This window comes from Engraulis encrasicolus, chromosome 11, assembly GCF_034702125.1.
Source record: "Engraulis encrasicolus isolate BLACKSEA-1 chromosome 11, IST_EnEncr_1.0, whole genome shotgun sequence".
Classification (NCBI taxonomy): Eukaryota; Metazoa; Chordata; class Actinopteri; order Clupeiformes; family Engraulidae; genus Engraulis; species Engraulis encrasicolus.
In genome coordinates this window covers 40430405-40447142 of record NC_085867.1, presented here as the reverse complement: position 1 = coordinate 40447142, position 16738 = coordinate 40430405, and the positions used below count along the sequence as shown (strand labels likewise).

Below are 16738 nucleotides of genomic sequence, written 5' to 3'. Positions count from 1 at the left end.
GTACAACAGTGTAGTGTGATCCACCCATCTGCCCTGAAGCTGTGTTATATAGTGCAGGGTTCCCACTCTAATTCAGATATAAAATGTCTTTCCAGACCCTAAAACAGAATTTCCATGACCACTTCCGTACATTTTTTTTACGTTAAAACGTAAAAGTGTGTAAACTGAAGATTATCTTCACCCCTAGAGACGACGCCGAGCCACCGCCAGGTGGGCTCATTTAATCCTAGAATATTGCACTTTACAGTGCGAAACCAAACTGTCTCTGGCAAAGCGTTGTAGTTTAACCAGTAAGAAACAATGTTACACACCAAACAAAAAAGTTTTTGTTTCTACACAACTGTTGAGAAAATTCCATGATATTCCATGACTATGCATACAAAATGTTAAAATTCCATGACTTTCCAAAAACTTTTATGGAAAAACTTTTATGAAATTCCAGAAATTCCATGATATTCCAGAAATTCCATGACCCGTGGGAACCCTGAGTGTAGTGTGCTGTCCATTCACCCTGTGGCTGTGTACCCTGCGTGTACGTGTACCCGTGGCTGTGTGCAGCAGTGCAGTGTGCTCCCCAGTACTCACCGGCTCTATGTAAAGCCCTGTCGTCGCGGAGCAGCGGGGCGATGAGCTCCAGGCGGGCCTGCATGTGCTCGTTGATGAGGGCGGTCCAGCCTTCGCACTGGTGCAGGCGGCGCAGCAGCTGCACGGTGGCCTCCAGAAGCACGGTGGCCCGGGGGCTGCACAGGGGCTCGCCCGCTAGCAGGTCACTGGGCATGCCGCGCATCTGCAGGTCACACAGCGCCACCTGGGGCCGAGGAGGAGAAAAGGAGCTGGTGAGATCAAGCCAGCTCAACATCCTAATCTCAGAAGTGACACTGCTGCTGCTAACCATTGGGGACAAATCTGAGGGGCTGGTCCAGCTTTTATATTTTCAAGGTTTAACAGTTTTAAGGTATGGCTCCATTAATGTAAATAAATAACAAAAACAGTAGAACTTCGAATTTCAAGAAGATCAAGAGAAATCATCCTTGACTGACCTTCTCTCCAGGGTTGCTGCTGTAGAACAGGACACAGGGGTATAACTCGGTGGCGTCCACTCCCTCAAAGGCCAACTTTGGCTCCTGCATGGGGAACAGTCATTATGTTCATAAACACCAATGCTAAAAAAGGACATAAATCACAGAAAAACTGAAATAGTTCAGAAAGCTTTTTAATTGAGAGCAAGATTTGATAAAAAACAAACCTTCATGCGTCAGTCAGCTGTGTCTTGCTATCAGTATGCAGACCAACTTTACTTTGTAAACCCTAGTGATGTATACAGTTTTGTCAGGGCCATTTGCAAACAGACCTTGTTGTTCTTGGCGAAGGAGATGGTGCGTGCCTCCATGTCCAGGATGCAGGTGATGGTGTCGCCCTGGGTGAAGGAGGGCAGGGCTCGGCCCAGCTCGCCCCCGTGGTACAGGCTGCCGCTGTAGGCGCGATACAGCCACATGTCCGTGGTGGTGCGGTGGTTGTAGTCCCGGATGGGCCAGCGGGACACCCCGATACACGTCCCCTCGTTCCCCTTGTTCTCTTTGGTGATGTAGAACTGGGTCAAGGGGAGACAGAGGAGAACACTTGATACACTGTACAGTCACATATAATAAAAAATAAGAAGAAGGTTAGCTTAACACTGAAAAAAAAAACGTCTTTTGTGAGTATGCTCAAACTCCCTTTTCTAACACTGCAGAAAAAAAGCAATGGTTTACTTGCATTGGCTTCCAGTGAGAGAATCGAGCTTAAACCTCTTCTGATAGTTTATAAGTCACTGAATGGCTTAGGCCCTAAATATATTGTAAATATGCTTGAGCAATATCATTCTAATAGATATCTTGGGTCTTCAGAATCTCCTCTACTGGTTGTGCCTAGGGCCAGGTCTAAACAGGGTGAAATGGCATTTAGTCATTATGCGGCAAAAGACAAAAGAACCATCTTTCTGTCCAAATTAGAACGGCCCCAACAGTATCTTGTTTTAAAAGGAAATTAAAAACAGCTTTATTCTCATCTGCCTATGGTGATAGTTAGTTACACACTATCTATAACACAATATAGTTCTTTTTCTTCTCTCCTCTCTATTCTTTAGCAGATTTATGTATGATAATGTGCTATATAAATATTTTTCATTGATTGATTGATTGTCTACTTCGGTGCTTTTAAGGTGACAAAACAATCAAGTGTGGTTTAGCAACATGTTGAGACAAGCTGCTTAATCTTTGCAAGCTGTACATAATTTAAAAGTCATCTCACTGATGTCTGAATGAGCCTCAGGCACTGACACTGAATTAGCCTTTTCCATTACTCCACCTGTAGAAAAAGCTTCATAGCTGTTCTGTGGTGCAAAAGAAAAACAGTTGGATCCCTACTCCAGAGCCGTCTCTCTCTGTCATAACAAGAAGGTATTCGGGGAAAAAAGGTGTACTGACCTACATTGAGTACCGTACAAACCCTACAAAAAGCAAACTTGTTTCCAACCGACACAGCAGTGGTATATAGTCACTGCGCAAGGCTAAAAAAAAAACCCATGCATTCTTCTGTCTGTGTCCTGACTGAAAACAGGTGAGTTTACAAACTAGCAGATGCACTTGTGTTAAATGAATCTGCTCACTATGACGGAGCTTACTTCAAATAATTGGGTCAACTCTAACCTACCAAAAGGCAGTACTCACCAATTTTGTCAAATATGAGATTCGTATGTAGGCAAATACCCATTTTTGTTGCGTGGCCAAGTAGGTATCACCAAACTGAAAAGCATGGGACATTTCTGGTATAATCTTTGTGCAATCCCAACCACCCCTGACCCCCGCATCCTAAAAAGGCAAAATATGCAGAAGGGATCCCTGTGCCTTAATTAAATAGTGCAGTGGAGAGGAGACAGGAAATGGCCGAGAAAGAGCCACTGGGTAGTAGGGATGCAAACGATTAATGGATTAATCGACTTTAATCGATCAATGCATTAATCGATTAAAAAACATTAATCGCAATTAATCGCCAATTCTACTGACAAAAGACCCAGGTGAAATGGGCATGTGAAGAGTGTGTGTGAAGATTTAAATCACCTTTGGATTAAAGAGTTTAAATGGAATTCATTTAAATGTAGTATTTTTTTCTCACTTTTTAACTACATTTTTTAGATTAAGTAGATAGAAACATTGACATATCAGGGGAAAAACGCCGCTTATCAATTAATTTTAAGTCGATCAATAAGGTAATCAACTAACGATTAATGAATTAATCGATAATTTGCATCCCTACTGGATAGGGTTGGAAAATGACCAAGGTCGGATTCCAAACTGGCTGGGATTTTCATGACTGCTTGCTAGTACCTTCCAAATGAAGCATCCGGAGGTGATGGCGGTGGTGGCCAGGCCGTAGCCCTTCCCTCCAGCTCCATGGGCCAGCACGTTCCCACTCTCCAGGGAACAGCAGGTCAGCTTGTGCGGGTCAAATGAGAAATCCCCAATGGGAATGCACTCCTCTTCACTCATGCTTTCCTATAGGATACACACACACACACACACACACACACACACACACACACAAATGCACACATAGTTAATACGTGTTCACTTATGCAAATGAAGCATATCAAGATCAAAATCTACATTTTTAATTTCATTTCTAATTTCTTTAGCCATTTCAACATACAGTTTGTGGGCTTTTTTTTAGGCTGGTGAGTCAAATAGGCTCTACAATATGCTGACAGGGTACAATATCAGTTGACTTAGACTTAGACTTTATTTATCCCCGAGGGGAAATTCATGTCCCAAGTTGCTCTGTAGATAAAAAAAAGATTAAAAAAAGGGAAAAAGAGAAATAAAAAAATAGAAATAGATAAGAAATAAAGATAGGTGCTTGTTATGCAGAAAAGCCTATGTTTTTCTCTCTCTGTCCTTAACAAAGACAATTCAAATATCAAATGTGCAATTAGAGGTGCAGTTCATAGACCAATGGCTTCCTAAATGAGCAAGGGCATGACGGTGGCTACTTACCCTTTTAGAGCCCTCTGGAAGAGCATCAAGGTTCTTCCTGGCTGCCAGTGGCTCTTCCCACATAAATGTGGACAAAAGTCCAAAGAGCTGCTCCACAATCTATAAGGAAAGAGGATATCTTAGGGACAAGCGCAACCTTGTTGAATAAATAGGAGATTGACACATCCTTAACAAAAATAATAAGCCATGTGCTAGACTGAACGACCTAAAACAGGCAAGCACAATTCAACAATTAAATCGGATTTCACGTAGGTTTAAAAAAAAAAAAAAGAAGCACATTAAGCATGTTACACAGAGGACTAGAGAGCACTGTGTGCTTATAAGTCACTCGTGCATTAATGTATATCCCTTTACAGCAGCATTTTACATTCAACAACTCAAACAATTCAAATGTAAACAAACCCCATGCCTGCTTGTTTCCCCTTGATGATGCCTCACCTGTTTAACATGAACGGGCTCAGAGCAGGAAGGCAACAGCGCCTCCAGAATGTGGAAGGCCAGCAGCTTTGTTCGCAGGTTCCGGAAACATGGAGTCCCTGATAAACAACACAGTTCATCAATTTACTACACTGAAACACATCAGGACAATGGTCTTCAGAATCTACTGATGTTATAGGGTGGCCACAAGGGTGACGCTTGGGGTAGGGTGTGAAAGTGCATGCAACGAATAAAGCAAAGAACTCCTCCATCCCCATGGCAATTAACAAATTGAACAAGATGTGGGAGATACATTCTTGACATTATGGACATTCATATTTGATCTAATGCACGATTGACCTCTTTTTACTTTTTAGCAATCCCCTTGTGTCAACGGATGCATTTGACCAATGGTCTGTATTTATTTACGTATTTATTTACATATAAACTTATATGTCCAGCTATTTATTGTGTTTGTACTGTATGTGACTTTTATTGTAGGCCTATATGTTTTTATGTCATTCTGCTGTGCTGTAAGACAAATTGCCTTTTTAAGGACATTAAAGCTTTCAAGTCATGTGCTAGGGGTCTTGCTGTCCAACCCATGGTTATTATCCAATCCCACCCTGTCCATGTCCCACATTTAATTCACCTCTACCAAAGCCCATTTATTGATAGGCAAAAAAAGTGACACAAAAATGTAACCAATGCTGGGGCAAAAGAGATGCAGCAACATTTGAAATCACAAACCTGTAGTGCACTTGTAGGAGATGATTGTCATGAGTGGGTCGATCCACTTGATGAAGGTGGAGACTCGCTTTGTAACCCGTAGTGACAAAATGCGCCTCAGGAACACCAGGAAGTCGGCCAGTTGAGACTCCACCACCCTGCTACTCCGCACCGCCTCCACCTCTGCAACACAGTCCAAGGGACACATCCACACGTTAACACAAAAACATAGAATTGCGCTATTAATGCTATCACTTCATTGTCTGTTAGCCATTTCTGTTGTTCAAAAAAGGTTTACTACAGTGAAAAACAAGTTACAAATAGCAGCATAAACTTTTGGCATGCACTTATAATAGCTATTATACATTACAGCAATTGAATTTGTGTTTCAGTTTATTCCTTGCATGGAAACATGTCTCAGTATCAGGCTGCTAGAAAGACTCAAGAAATTCTAGTTGTTTGACAATGAGGTTGCTGAAACCCCAGTCAGAGGAGCGTATGCTAATGTAAATACATGGGTTGAGCTACTGAGTAGCTGTATAGATTTGCTGACTTCTTATCTTGTCTGTGCTTGGCGCTGTATTTTCTGACTCACTCTCTGGTCTGTGCTTGCGGCTGACGCTATTCATTTCACTTCTACTGTATGCTTTGGGCTGTACTCTTTAGTCTGTGTGGTTGGGGGTATTTTATGGCTTACTCTCCAGTCAGTGCTTGGTGATGTATTGTGTGACTTACTCTCCAGTCTGTGTAGTATATTTATTTGACTTACTCTGCAGTCTGTGCTTGCTAATGTATGGTGTGACTTACTCTCTTGTTAATGTGGCCTTTTTGCGGATTTAGTGACCTACTCTCTTAGTCTGCTTGGTGCTGTAATGTGTGACTTACTCACCAGTCTGTTATATATTCATGTGACTTACTCTCCAGTCAGTGTGGTGGTATGTATTTATGTGACTTACTCTCCAGTCAGGGTGGTGGTATGTATTTATTAGTGGTGGGCCGTTATCGGCGTTAACGTGCTGCGATAATGTGAGCCTCTTGTCGCGCGACAAAGAAAATATCGCACGTTAATCTATATTCAAAATATGGGTTTGGAGTTTGGGTATGCACTTCACCGTAGCGCTTGATTGACAGACGCTTTTACACTGCGCTCCAGCCGCTTCTCCTCTCCTGTTGCTATCAGCAGAACTAAATATGAACAGGGTTTGCATGCTGAAAACATTCATCTCTCTGCCGTGGTAGGTGTTGTTTGAGTGCTTTTTCGTAAGTGGTAGATTAAAGAGACGTTATTGTTTGAGGTGAAGCATAGAGAGACAGTGTGTGAGTAGCCTACCAGCCCGACATAGCCTACATTTCCTCACGCATTGCGTGGAACACAACCACTTCCAGAAATCTTGCCTGTGCCATCATTGCAAAACAGTCCGTGTGATATGCATTTTGAAGATTGTCAAACTGAAACTGTCAATATCTACTTTCGCTGAATGTTTGTGTAATTGTATTGCGATCACGCATTTGCGACTATTGAGATACAACAGGCGGTAATAATAAACATCGCGGTTGTCGCGCTTGATTTTTTTTTTGCAAACGGAATTCATTTCAAGTTGTTACTCCTCTGGCATTCTAACTCTGAGAACAACTGTCGGGTTTAGGCCAAATCCCCGAAGGCCAGTGCTGTTGTAGGTTCTAGAAATCCAGCCTGGAGCTGCTGTGGGCTGCTGTGCGCAGAGCTCCTCCCTCTCTTAAAGGAGCGGCTGCTCTTTTTAACAGTCAGTGGCAGATTCTCTCTTCTCTCTCTCTCTCTCTCTCTCTCTCTCTCTCTCTCTCTCTCTCTCTGCCCATTAGAAATGCTGAACTGTTGAGGTCATTTTGTTTAAATAGCCTAAATGTTTGATAGATTTATCTGCAGGCCTATTCGCCTATACAACTTATAGCGCTGTTCATTTTGAAATTTCAGTATCTTATAACTGTAAATGCTTCCCAACATATTCGACACACTTTACAAATATTGCAGTGATTTTTTTCATCACCAAGAATCAACATGACCATTTTTTGAAGATGAGATGCATTTTGGAGAAAAAAAAGATGAGCTCTGGTCTAATGCGGCATCTGTCTAAAGAAACCCCCAAGGTTTTTTTTCGGCATTATTTCGCTAGCGCGCCTATTCTGAATGAGCCATTTTGATATAGATTAATCTAGATTAATCTAGATTAATTTCATAATTACAGTGAGATTAATCTAGATTAAAAAAATTAATCTATGCCCACCCCTAGTATTTAAGTGACTTACTCTCTCCAGTCTGTGTGGTGGTGTGTACTGTGTGACTTACTCTCCAGTCAGTGTGGTGGTATGTATTTATGTGACTTACTCTCCACTCAGTGTGGTGGTATGTATTTATGTGACCTACTCTCTCCAGTCAGTGTGGTGGTGTGTCTTATGTGACCAACTCTCTCCACTCAGTGTGGTGGTGTGTACTGAGTGACTTACTCTCCACTCAGTGTGGTGCTGTATATTTATGTGGCTTACTCTCCAGTGCGTGTGGTGCTGTATATGAATGTGACTTACTCTCCAGTCTGTGCTTGGCGCTGCTGGCGTGCGGGTCGGCTGGCTCCACCGCGCTGCTCTCCAGTGCCTCCTGCTGGCGGACGCTGAGTAGCAGCCCCTGCAGCTGCTCACACATCACGTCCATTAGGGCCTGAGTCACCTCCAGCGGCAGGGCTTCCTCGTACGAACTGCTCTCAGGACCCACACACACACGGAGGCACACACAGACACACGCACACAGACACACACACACAGACACAGACACACACACACGGAGAGACACAGACACACACACACAGACACACACACACAGACACACACACACGGAGACACACACACAGACACAGACACACACAAACACACACAAACACACACACACACACACACACACACACACACACACACACACACACACACACACATACACACACACACACACACACAACACACACACACACACACACACACACACACACACACACACACACACACACACACACACACACACACACACACACACACACACACACACACACACACACACACACACACACACACACACACACACACACACACACAAGATCCAGTGATGCAGGCACACTTGGCTGTTTACTTGGCTAACTTTAGTTAAACTTTAAGTGAGTGAGTTTTGGAACATTCTTTGAGAAATAATGCGTTCTACAACAATGTGAGAATGTTAAATTCCAGATCATAGTCTATGGAGAGCAAACATTCTTCATAGCTCTCATTGTCCGAACATTCCTGTCCCACCTTGTAGGTGACATTACATTGTTTTGTTCCCAAAGCAATGCGCTGGGTAGCTATTAGTGAATGAGTAAATATTTATATACTTGTGGCTTTATAGGCCACACGAAAACTTCCTCGTTCAGATGATGACATTCAAGGTGGTCAAACCGGTTGGGGAAACTCATGAAAACCCTGTCATGTATTCCATCTGTCTGTAGTTACATCACAGCTGATTTCCATGCTATTTCATCATCTACTGGGCTGAACATCAAAGATGCTACAACATTTCCTGAAGCTGGTAATCAGATGAACGGCTCTATAACACCCAGGGCCGTGTCTAGGGGGTGGCAGGGGTGGGCACTGCCCAACCAGGAACAAGTCCTGCCCCCCCACCCCCCCCCCCCCCCGCCACAGCTGTCCCTCAAAAACAAGTCCTGCCCTCCTGAGAACACCTATTCATCACCTTAGATCAATGGCCGGTATGAATACATGTAACCTCTAACACCCCTCCACCAGGGCGTGACACTGGCACCTGCAAAGCGGCCAAATGCTGGTAAAACTTGGCTGTGGCTAGTAATACTTTCAGTGTCACTAGCCAATTTGGCTGGCAGCTTACTCCTTGGTCTGACATATGCATCATATATTCCCTATATTCTGTTGCTTGCCCCTTGTGTATCAATTGTTCATATCTAAGTTCAAGAAAAAGCTTAGTAACTAGTTTCTATTTGCTTAATATACTTCCATGTTGAACGCTATACACTCATCTTGCTTTAACACCTCATTTTCTGAGGTTAGATGTACAGTACACCACCATCATGCAAAAAACCAACAACATCAAATTTATGGCTGAATCGCTAGTGACTCGGGAAAATCACTAGCCACACTGGCCAGTGGGTGAAAAAGTTAGTGTCAAGCCCTGCCCTCCACTACCCGACCTCACTGTGATGGCCGGCATAAAGACATATAACCTCTAAAACGTGTCCACCATCTCACGTGTCCACCCCCTCACCTGGCGGCGATAGCCAGTATCTGCAGCAGGCGCGCGCTGGCCAGCTTGACGGCCCCGCTCAGCAGCATGTGACCCGAGACGGAGGCGGCCAGCCAGCGCTGGTTCATCAGCACGCAGGTGCTGTCGGTCAGGCAGGACAGGATCTCCAGCAGCCCGCTGCGGATCATCACCACCAGGTCCACCGGCTGGTAGTGGAAGTTCAGCGCAAACACCGTGGCCAGCAGGAGGTGCTGGTACGCTCCTGAGGGACACACACACACACACACACGCACACACACACACACACACACACACACACACACACACACACACACACACACACACACACACACACACACACACACACACACACACACACACACACACACACACACACACACACACACACAGAAATCATTAAATTACATTACACTGACGCTTTTTCCCAAATCGAGTTACAGATATTATTTTTCAGGGTATTGGCTACAGTCCCTGGAGAGGCATAAACATTGTGTGTTCTTACCAGTCTGTTCCCTCTCTAGTGCCACCTTCTGGCGAAGTACCCGTACCAGCTGTTGGTATAGTGTGTGGGCAGCAGCCTGCAGCTCCCTCTGGGTGCTCATCTGAGCAGACTGGGTCCCAGACTGCACATACAAACACAGAGACACACAGGCACAGACACACAGAGACAGACACACAGGCACAGACACACACACATATGAGAAGGGGTGATTAAGTCATCAAAAAGGGGTAAAATAACCTGCACATGCTGTATATCCATGAAGACAATCCCCCTGTCCTTAAGAGCGTGGCTCTTACCGTGTAGTGCTGCAGTTTCTCTGGGGGGCTGGAGAGGCTGCCTGAGGTGGGGGTGCCCAGGCCAAAGCAGCCCGACAGGAACTGCAGCTGCACCGACTGCAGCAGGCCTGGGAAGCGCGGGGGCGCCGTCGAGCTGCTGCTCTTGTCCTCCATCTCGTGCAGGAATGTGGAGATCTGGCACAGGGCCTCCAGACGCACCTAACACACACACAGCACATCATATTTTGGACAGGGATAGACATTGAGAGAGACGTTGGGGCCTTGTGCATACCGATTGTTTCACTTCATGTCAACTGCAAAAAATATTTTAAGAGTGCAGTTATCCTTAAACCATTACTCAATAACTTGAAAGACGATTGTCGAATGGTTCAAAAGGGGGAATAGTGTTCTCTGCTGCTGTGCTATAGCAGGGTGATATATTAAAGGCACAGCATGTAACCTCTGCTCTCTACTACTGCTCTGCAATGGCCAGGGTGATATGTAAGGGTTAACGTTCGGCGAGAAGGTCGCTACCGTGGAATAGCAGCACGACAGAGAGAATCTTTAGACCCCGACGCGGAGCGGAGGGGTCTTGTTCTCTCTGAAGTGCTGCTATTCCACAAAGCGACCGACTCGCCGAAAGTTAACCCGCTTATTATATGTATATACTTAAATGATTCACACATGGCGGGGACATTTCTTTAGGCCTATTTAATGTTAAGTCGAAAGATTGTTGCTGCGCAAAACAAAACAGTGCCGTTGTGGAACACCGCTAGCAACAGCTAGGTAGCCAGGACAGGTGTAGTCTATCACAGCAGCTGATTAGAGTCTTGTTGAAAAGTCGCTTTAGCATTGAAAAGTCTTGTTGCCATTGACAGCGGTCTGTTATAGACCAACCCGTCCGTTATCGAAAAATAACAGACGTGCGAACGTTGGGGAGCCCCGTTGAAATGAATGGAGCATTCGACCGATGACGTCACACCATATAATAAGTAAGGAATAACGGCCGACGAGGTGTCCCGATATAAAGGGAAATAATGGACGAGGCGGAGCGTTCTAACCAAGTCCATTTCCTCATTTCTCTTTGATATCGGTTGCCAGCATTTAAGTATTAATTTACTAATATCTATTAATATGTTAGGGCTTCATGAGAAAGCAGATTAACCACTGCGCTTGGTTCGTTGCTATGGGCACCACTTCCTAATCTAGCGAGACGCGTATCTATCGGAGGCATAAGGACGTGCGTAGAATATTTGGGCGACTTGAAAACCAAATGCGATATAGCTAACGACTGGGTTTTTGACACAACAAACCAAATGCGATAGAACTAATGACTGGGTCTTGGCTTGACGACCAAAAGCAATGGAACTAACGACTGGGTCTTGGCCATAGCAACCTGCAGTTTAGAATTCGGAACAGCAGTTGGCCAGAAAGTTAGAAAAAGAAGCAGCTTAGACACACGCCCGGAGTCGCACGCACGCCCGCATGACATCATAGGAGTACTGTTCTCGGGGAATAATGGACACCTGCTCAGCCAACCAGAAGACGTTCCGTCTCACCGGGTGATAAATTAAAGGCAGAGTATGTCATTTGGGTGTGCTGCGTTACCTCTGCTCTCTGCTGCTGCTGAGCCATGGCCAGGGTGATGGCCTTGGGGTCGGCCTGAAGGCCCGCGTCCCTCTCCACCAGGGCGGAGGTGCGCAGCAGGCTGCCGCACAGGAAGTGGAAGACTTGGCCCAGGATGGGCGAGCCCGGGCCGGCCGGGCACAGCGTGGTGCTGGGGCTGATGCACTGGCGCAGGCGCTCCCAGGCGTCTTTCATGATGCCCAGAGAGCACAGAGGCAGCCCTGCGGGGCAGCAGGGCACAGGAACGGCACAGGAAACGGCACAGTCAGACAAACCGCAAGGCGTGCATGAGCGCGAGCGCACACACACATACACACGCACGCACGCAAGCGCACACACACACACAAACACAAACACACACAGGTCAGTGACATTTCAGCAGTAGCACGACAGGTCAGGGCGGTGCAACGACAGCCAGTGCCACTACTGTATGGATTTGTTTTGTTTATTTGTTTTTAGTGGACTATCTAACAAGCTCATTGTAACATATCAACCACCAATTACTAATTCATTTATGGGCATTAGATGCCGTTGTGCCACCCGACGTCTGAGCCCCCCCAAAAAAACAAAACACCAAAAGCTTTGTCTACAGTCAAGTGTTACTGAGCCCTCTGTCAAATACCGCGAAAAGCATTCGTCAAAGTTAAGTTCAGACATAAACTCCACAAAAAACGGTGGTTTACAGCTTAACACCAAGACTACCGTCACCTTGATGAGAACCAATATTCAGATATATGAAAATAGCTCTGCCTGTTCTCTGATTGGTCCCTAATGTACAGAACAGGTTCAGTATATTTTTACAATGGTAAAAATAACTTCTGTAACACAGTAACACATCATCCATCAGAAGTGCAAAAGCTTTACATGATGCGCTTACCCATTTTGTTCTTGAAGGACCTCGTGGACACTTTAGATTGATCTGTGGTCTAGAACAAGCAACAAACAAAGCATTAGCAGCATTAGTATGCAACTTTACATACATTAATATTTAAGAAGATTGGAGGAACACGATTAGCACAAAATACAATGAACACACCTTCCCCTGCCTCTTTGACTCAGAAGAGAACCTGAACTCGGACGTTGGACTGAGGAAAGGTTGAGGTTCCATGGATGGGGAGGATCTTCTGAAGAAGAAAAGAGGAAATTCAGTTAAAAAAAGCATTAGGATACTTAGGACACTAGGATAATTACATGTTGAGACAGAAATCCTGAGCAGATGTGTGGTCCTATGGAAACATGCATCTAACATCTCTGAAGGCCATGAAACAAAAGAAAACAATAGATGAAAAAACGAACGAAGGGCATACATGCCATGTCAATTTAGTGGTTTTTTTTTTCCATTTTGTTTGTAGGAGGCCGTACTAGGTATACATTTTAAGTGAAGATATCTATGGACAGGGGGCACATCAACTAATCTTAAACACACACACACACAGGGTGCGATTTGTAGGGGGGGGTGGGGGGGGGGGGGGGGGGGGGGGGGGGGGGGGGGGGGGGGGGGGGGGGGGGGGGGGGTGGGGGGGGGGGGGGGGGGGGGGGGCGATTGTCCCCTCTTCTGGTTTTGATATCGCCACTATTTCTACATGATTTTAATTACAGTTTAATGGCATTCCATTGATATTGCTCAAAATCTGAAGCATATCCCCCCTTCTGGTTCTCCAACAAATCGCACCCTGCACACACACACACACACGCACACGCACACGCACACACTCGCCTGGACGTGTCGCTCTCTGCCTGGAAGTCCTGGGGCTCGCTGGGCTCCTGCCAGGCGGCGCGCACCCCCAGCAGCAGGAAGACGCAGCGCGACACCAGCAGGTGGCAGGCGGCCGGGAAGGAGAGGGCGTGCTCCGGGGCACGGGCGCCGGCGCCACCTCCGCTGCCGCTGCTGCCACCCCGCTCCCACTGCTTGGGCGCTGGCTCCCGCTCGGGCGTGCCGGGGCTCTCCGTGCTGCTGGGCAGCGTGCTGGTGCCCGAGGACTCGTACACCGTCTCGTTCTGCTGCAACTGCATGGCCTCGCGCGTGGCCAGGAAACACTGCAGCACCTCTGCACAGGGGAGGGGAGGGGAATAGAGAACATGTGATGCACAGCACACTTGTATGAGATGAGAGGGGAGAAAAAGGAAAGTGAGGGAGATAGTGGGTGTGTGTGTGTGGGTGACTGCGCTGGTGTGTGTGTGTGTGTGTGTGTGTGTGTGTGTGTGTGTGTGTGTGTGTGTGTGTGTGTGTGTGTGTGTGTGTGTGTGTGTGTGTGTGTGTGTGTGTGTGTGTGTGTGTGTGTTGGGGTGAGGCTGTGGGAGTCTGTGGAGGGAGGGTGGTGTGTGTACGCGATTCAGATTGTTTGATAGGACAGGTATATAGATGAGAAAAAGACAGAAAGAAATGTGGGGCTGCATGTGACCCACATGACATGCACACCTGTCCCTCTGCAGTGCAGGCCCTCGAGCCTGCATGTGCCACAGAGTCCCATTAATGTGCAAGGGTGTGTGTGTGTGTGTGTGTGTGTGTGTGTGTGTGTGTGTGTGTGTGTGTGTGTGTGTGTGTGTGTGTGTGTGTGTGTGTGTGTGTGTGTGTGTGTGTGTGTGTGTGTGTGTGTGTGTGTGTGTGTGTGTGTGTGTGTGTGTGTGTTCTTGCATGCACACCATGCAATTATCACAGGGACAACAGTGGTCCCTTGCTGTAGAGAGGTGGACATCTCAGATGTTCAGAGAGAAAACAAAGTCCTGCCACATGTTTTTGGCTCTTGTCAATTTCACTTAGCCAGGTTCAACAGATGACATTGCTTGGCATTTATGCAAAGCACACACAGAACAAGAACCACATGCTCAGACTTTGAATTTCTGAAGCGAGTTGAACCACCTGTTTCCATCAAACTTATTAATGTAACAAAATAAAATGCAAATGAAAAAGGTTTCATATTTTCAAGCCAATATAGTTGAATAGCTTAAAAGGTGCACTGTGTAATATTTCCAGAATTCATGCTGCCCATTCACAAATTTTACCTTTTCACAAATACTTTCATCAAATTGAAAGTATTCATTATGACTGATAAAATTGACCTTTTCATACAAAATACACACAGTGAATTTGTGCTCTCTGTGCTCTCTGGGCATCATGAAAGACGCCTGGGAGCGCCTGCGCCAGTGCATCAGCCCCAGCACCACGCTGTGCCCGGCCGGCCCGGGCTCGCCCATCCTGGGCCAAGTCTTCCACTTCCTGTGAAGATGGATCTTCTCCATGTCTGCAAAGCTGCAAAGCCATAGCTGCAAAGCTTACTGTACTTTGGTCACACTAGTAAATATTAGTTTATTATTTCGTAAATATTCATGGAAAGAACACATTCGGCAATAGGCAGCAGAGTTTAAATGAGCAGCATAGATGCAATACCTACTCTAGCCACTATCCTACACAGTGCACCTACAAACATACATTAACAAGATGGATGGAAGCCCAGTTTGTGCTGATATATACTTAATATTAAAGTATTTGTTTACAGTACATACCCGCAAGGAGTGCCGCCACTGGATACATAGAGTAAAATGGCATCACATTGTCCTTGACTTAACTTCGTGCAGTCCTAACATGCAGGCATTGCAGACACCTGTATGTAAAAAGCCTGCGTGCTGCGGCCTTCTCCCGATCTCGAGGCGCGGTTAACCGCGGTGAGGCGCGACGGGGGACAGAGGGAACAGGTGTGCGTTTACCAGGGAGGTACATACTGCTGATGCTGGGCGTCTCCTCCTCGGGTATCTCCTGGTCCTGGTTGTGCTCGGTGGAGGAGGCCCCCTGGGCCCCGGCCTCCCCTCCCCGCCTACTCTGCTCCCCCGAGGGGCCCGGCTCCTGCCTGTCCTCGCTGGGGCTCTGGGACGTCAGAGAGATCTGTGGAAGGGCATGTGGAAGTGTAGATGTGTTCATCAGAGAATTTATTAAAAAACCAGATGTCCATCCCTGCTTTAGACAGTAAAAACCACAAACCACAGTTGACCACAATAAACACATGAAAACAGAGTTGAATGTCCGCACACTTGCTCATGTTTTGCTCTCCCTCCAAAAAAAAAGAAAAGAAAAGAAAACACAAAGTAGGAGCAAAATAAACACATAGATTAAATGTGTTAAACCAGGAGCAAAGCAGGAGCAAAATAAACACATAAATTAAATGTGTCAAACCAGTTTAACTAAAGTAAGCCTTTGCACTATTGCAAGCAAGACTTTGAACTTAGTGCATTTTACTCCTTTTGGTTGGGTGCTTCACTGTGTACAGACAGACATATCCCCGCTTTCTCTTTGCCCCTCACCTGTTTGTTGGCCGTTGTGGACGGTGTGCTTCCTGTGTTTGCTGCACTCTCTTTGAGGGACAGCAGTGTGTTGCGGATCTTGTAGACCATCTCATAGATCTCAATCAGCATCTCACAGGGCTCATACCTAGCACGGTAAAGAAGTAGAGAAGACACTTTTTAAGGGGAAAAACAAAAACCGAGGGAGCGGGAGAAAATGTGACATTGGGGAGCAAGGAGACAAGGAGATGAACCAATATGCAGAGACAGAATTAGAGGATGACAAGTCAAGTATTAAATCAGAGCTGTTCCTGAAATGAAAGCTCAGAAACCCTTTTTCATGCCAGGAGTCGGAGAAGCGGTTGGGGCGCAAGAGTGAGTGAGAGACAGAGGGCGAGAGAGAGAGAGAGAGAGAGAGAGCGAGCGAGCGAGCGAGCGAGCGAGAGAGAGAGAGAGAGAGAGAGAGAGAGAGAGAGAGAGAGAGAGAGAGAGAGAGAAAGAGAGAGAGAGAGAGAGAGAGAGGGGGAGAGGGAGGGAGAGAGAGAGAGAGAGAACACTCATGTGTTGGCAGCAGTTTATTTTGCCGCAT

The 16738-nt window shown here is 46.1% G+C and overlaps 1 protein-coding gene across 11 annotated transcripts in view; it reads right to left on the bottom strand.

The window, feature by feature from the left end:
* Nucleotides 1-16738, bottom strand: part of LOC134458339 (probable E3 ubiquitin-protein ligase HERC1) — a 110620-nt gene that overhangs the window by 52031 nt on the left and 41851 nt on the right. For 8 of the 11 annotated variants that reach the window (XM_063210603.1, XM_063210593.1, XM_063210597.1 and 5 more), the window contains exons 21-37: nucleotides 16171-16297; nucleotides 15580-15754; nucleotides 13592-13922; nucleotides 12911-12998; nucleotides 12752-12800; nucleotides 11857-12095; nucleotides 10270-10467; nucleotides 9974-10094; nucleotides 9472-9712; nucleotides 7737-7903; nucleotides 5199-5360; nucleotides 4470-4567; nucleotides 4032-4130; nucleotides 3366-3533; nucleotides 1352-1591; nucleotides 1041-1124; nucleotides 586-808 (exon numbers count right to left, since the gene is read on the bottom strand). In XM_063210603.1, the coding sequence (XP_063066673.1) occupies nucleotides 586-808; nucleotides 1041-1124; nucleotides 1352-1591; nucleotides 3366-3533; nucleotides 4032-4130; nucleotides 4470-4567; nucleotides 5199-5360; nucleotides 7737-7903; nucleotides 9472-9712; nucleotides 9974-10094; nucleotides 10270-10467; nucleotides 11857-12095; nucleotides 12752-12800; nucleotides 12911-12998; nucleotides 13592-13922; nucleotides 15580-15754; nucleotides 16171-16297 (2810 nt within the window). The remainder of the gene's footprint in view (nucleotides 1-585; nucleotides 809-1040; nucleotides 1125-1351; nucleotides 1592-3365; nucleotides 3534-4031; nucleotides 4131-4469; nucleotides 4568-5198; nucleotides 5361-7736; nucleotides 7904-9471; nucleotides 9713-9973; nucleotides 10095-10269; nucleotides 10468-11856; nucleotides 12096-12751; nucleotides 12801-12910; nucleotides 12999-13591; nucleotides 13923-15579; nucleotides 15755-16170; nucleotides 16298-16738) is intronic. The other 3 variants (XM_063210598.1, XM_063210604.1, XM_063210601.1) reach the window with 2 other exon arrangements.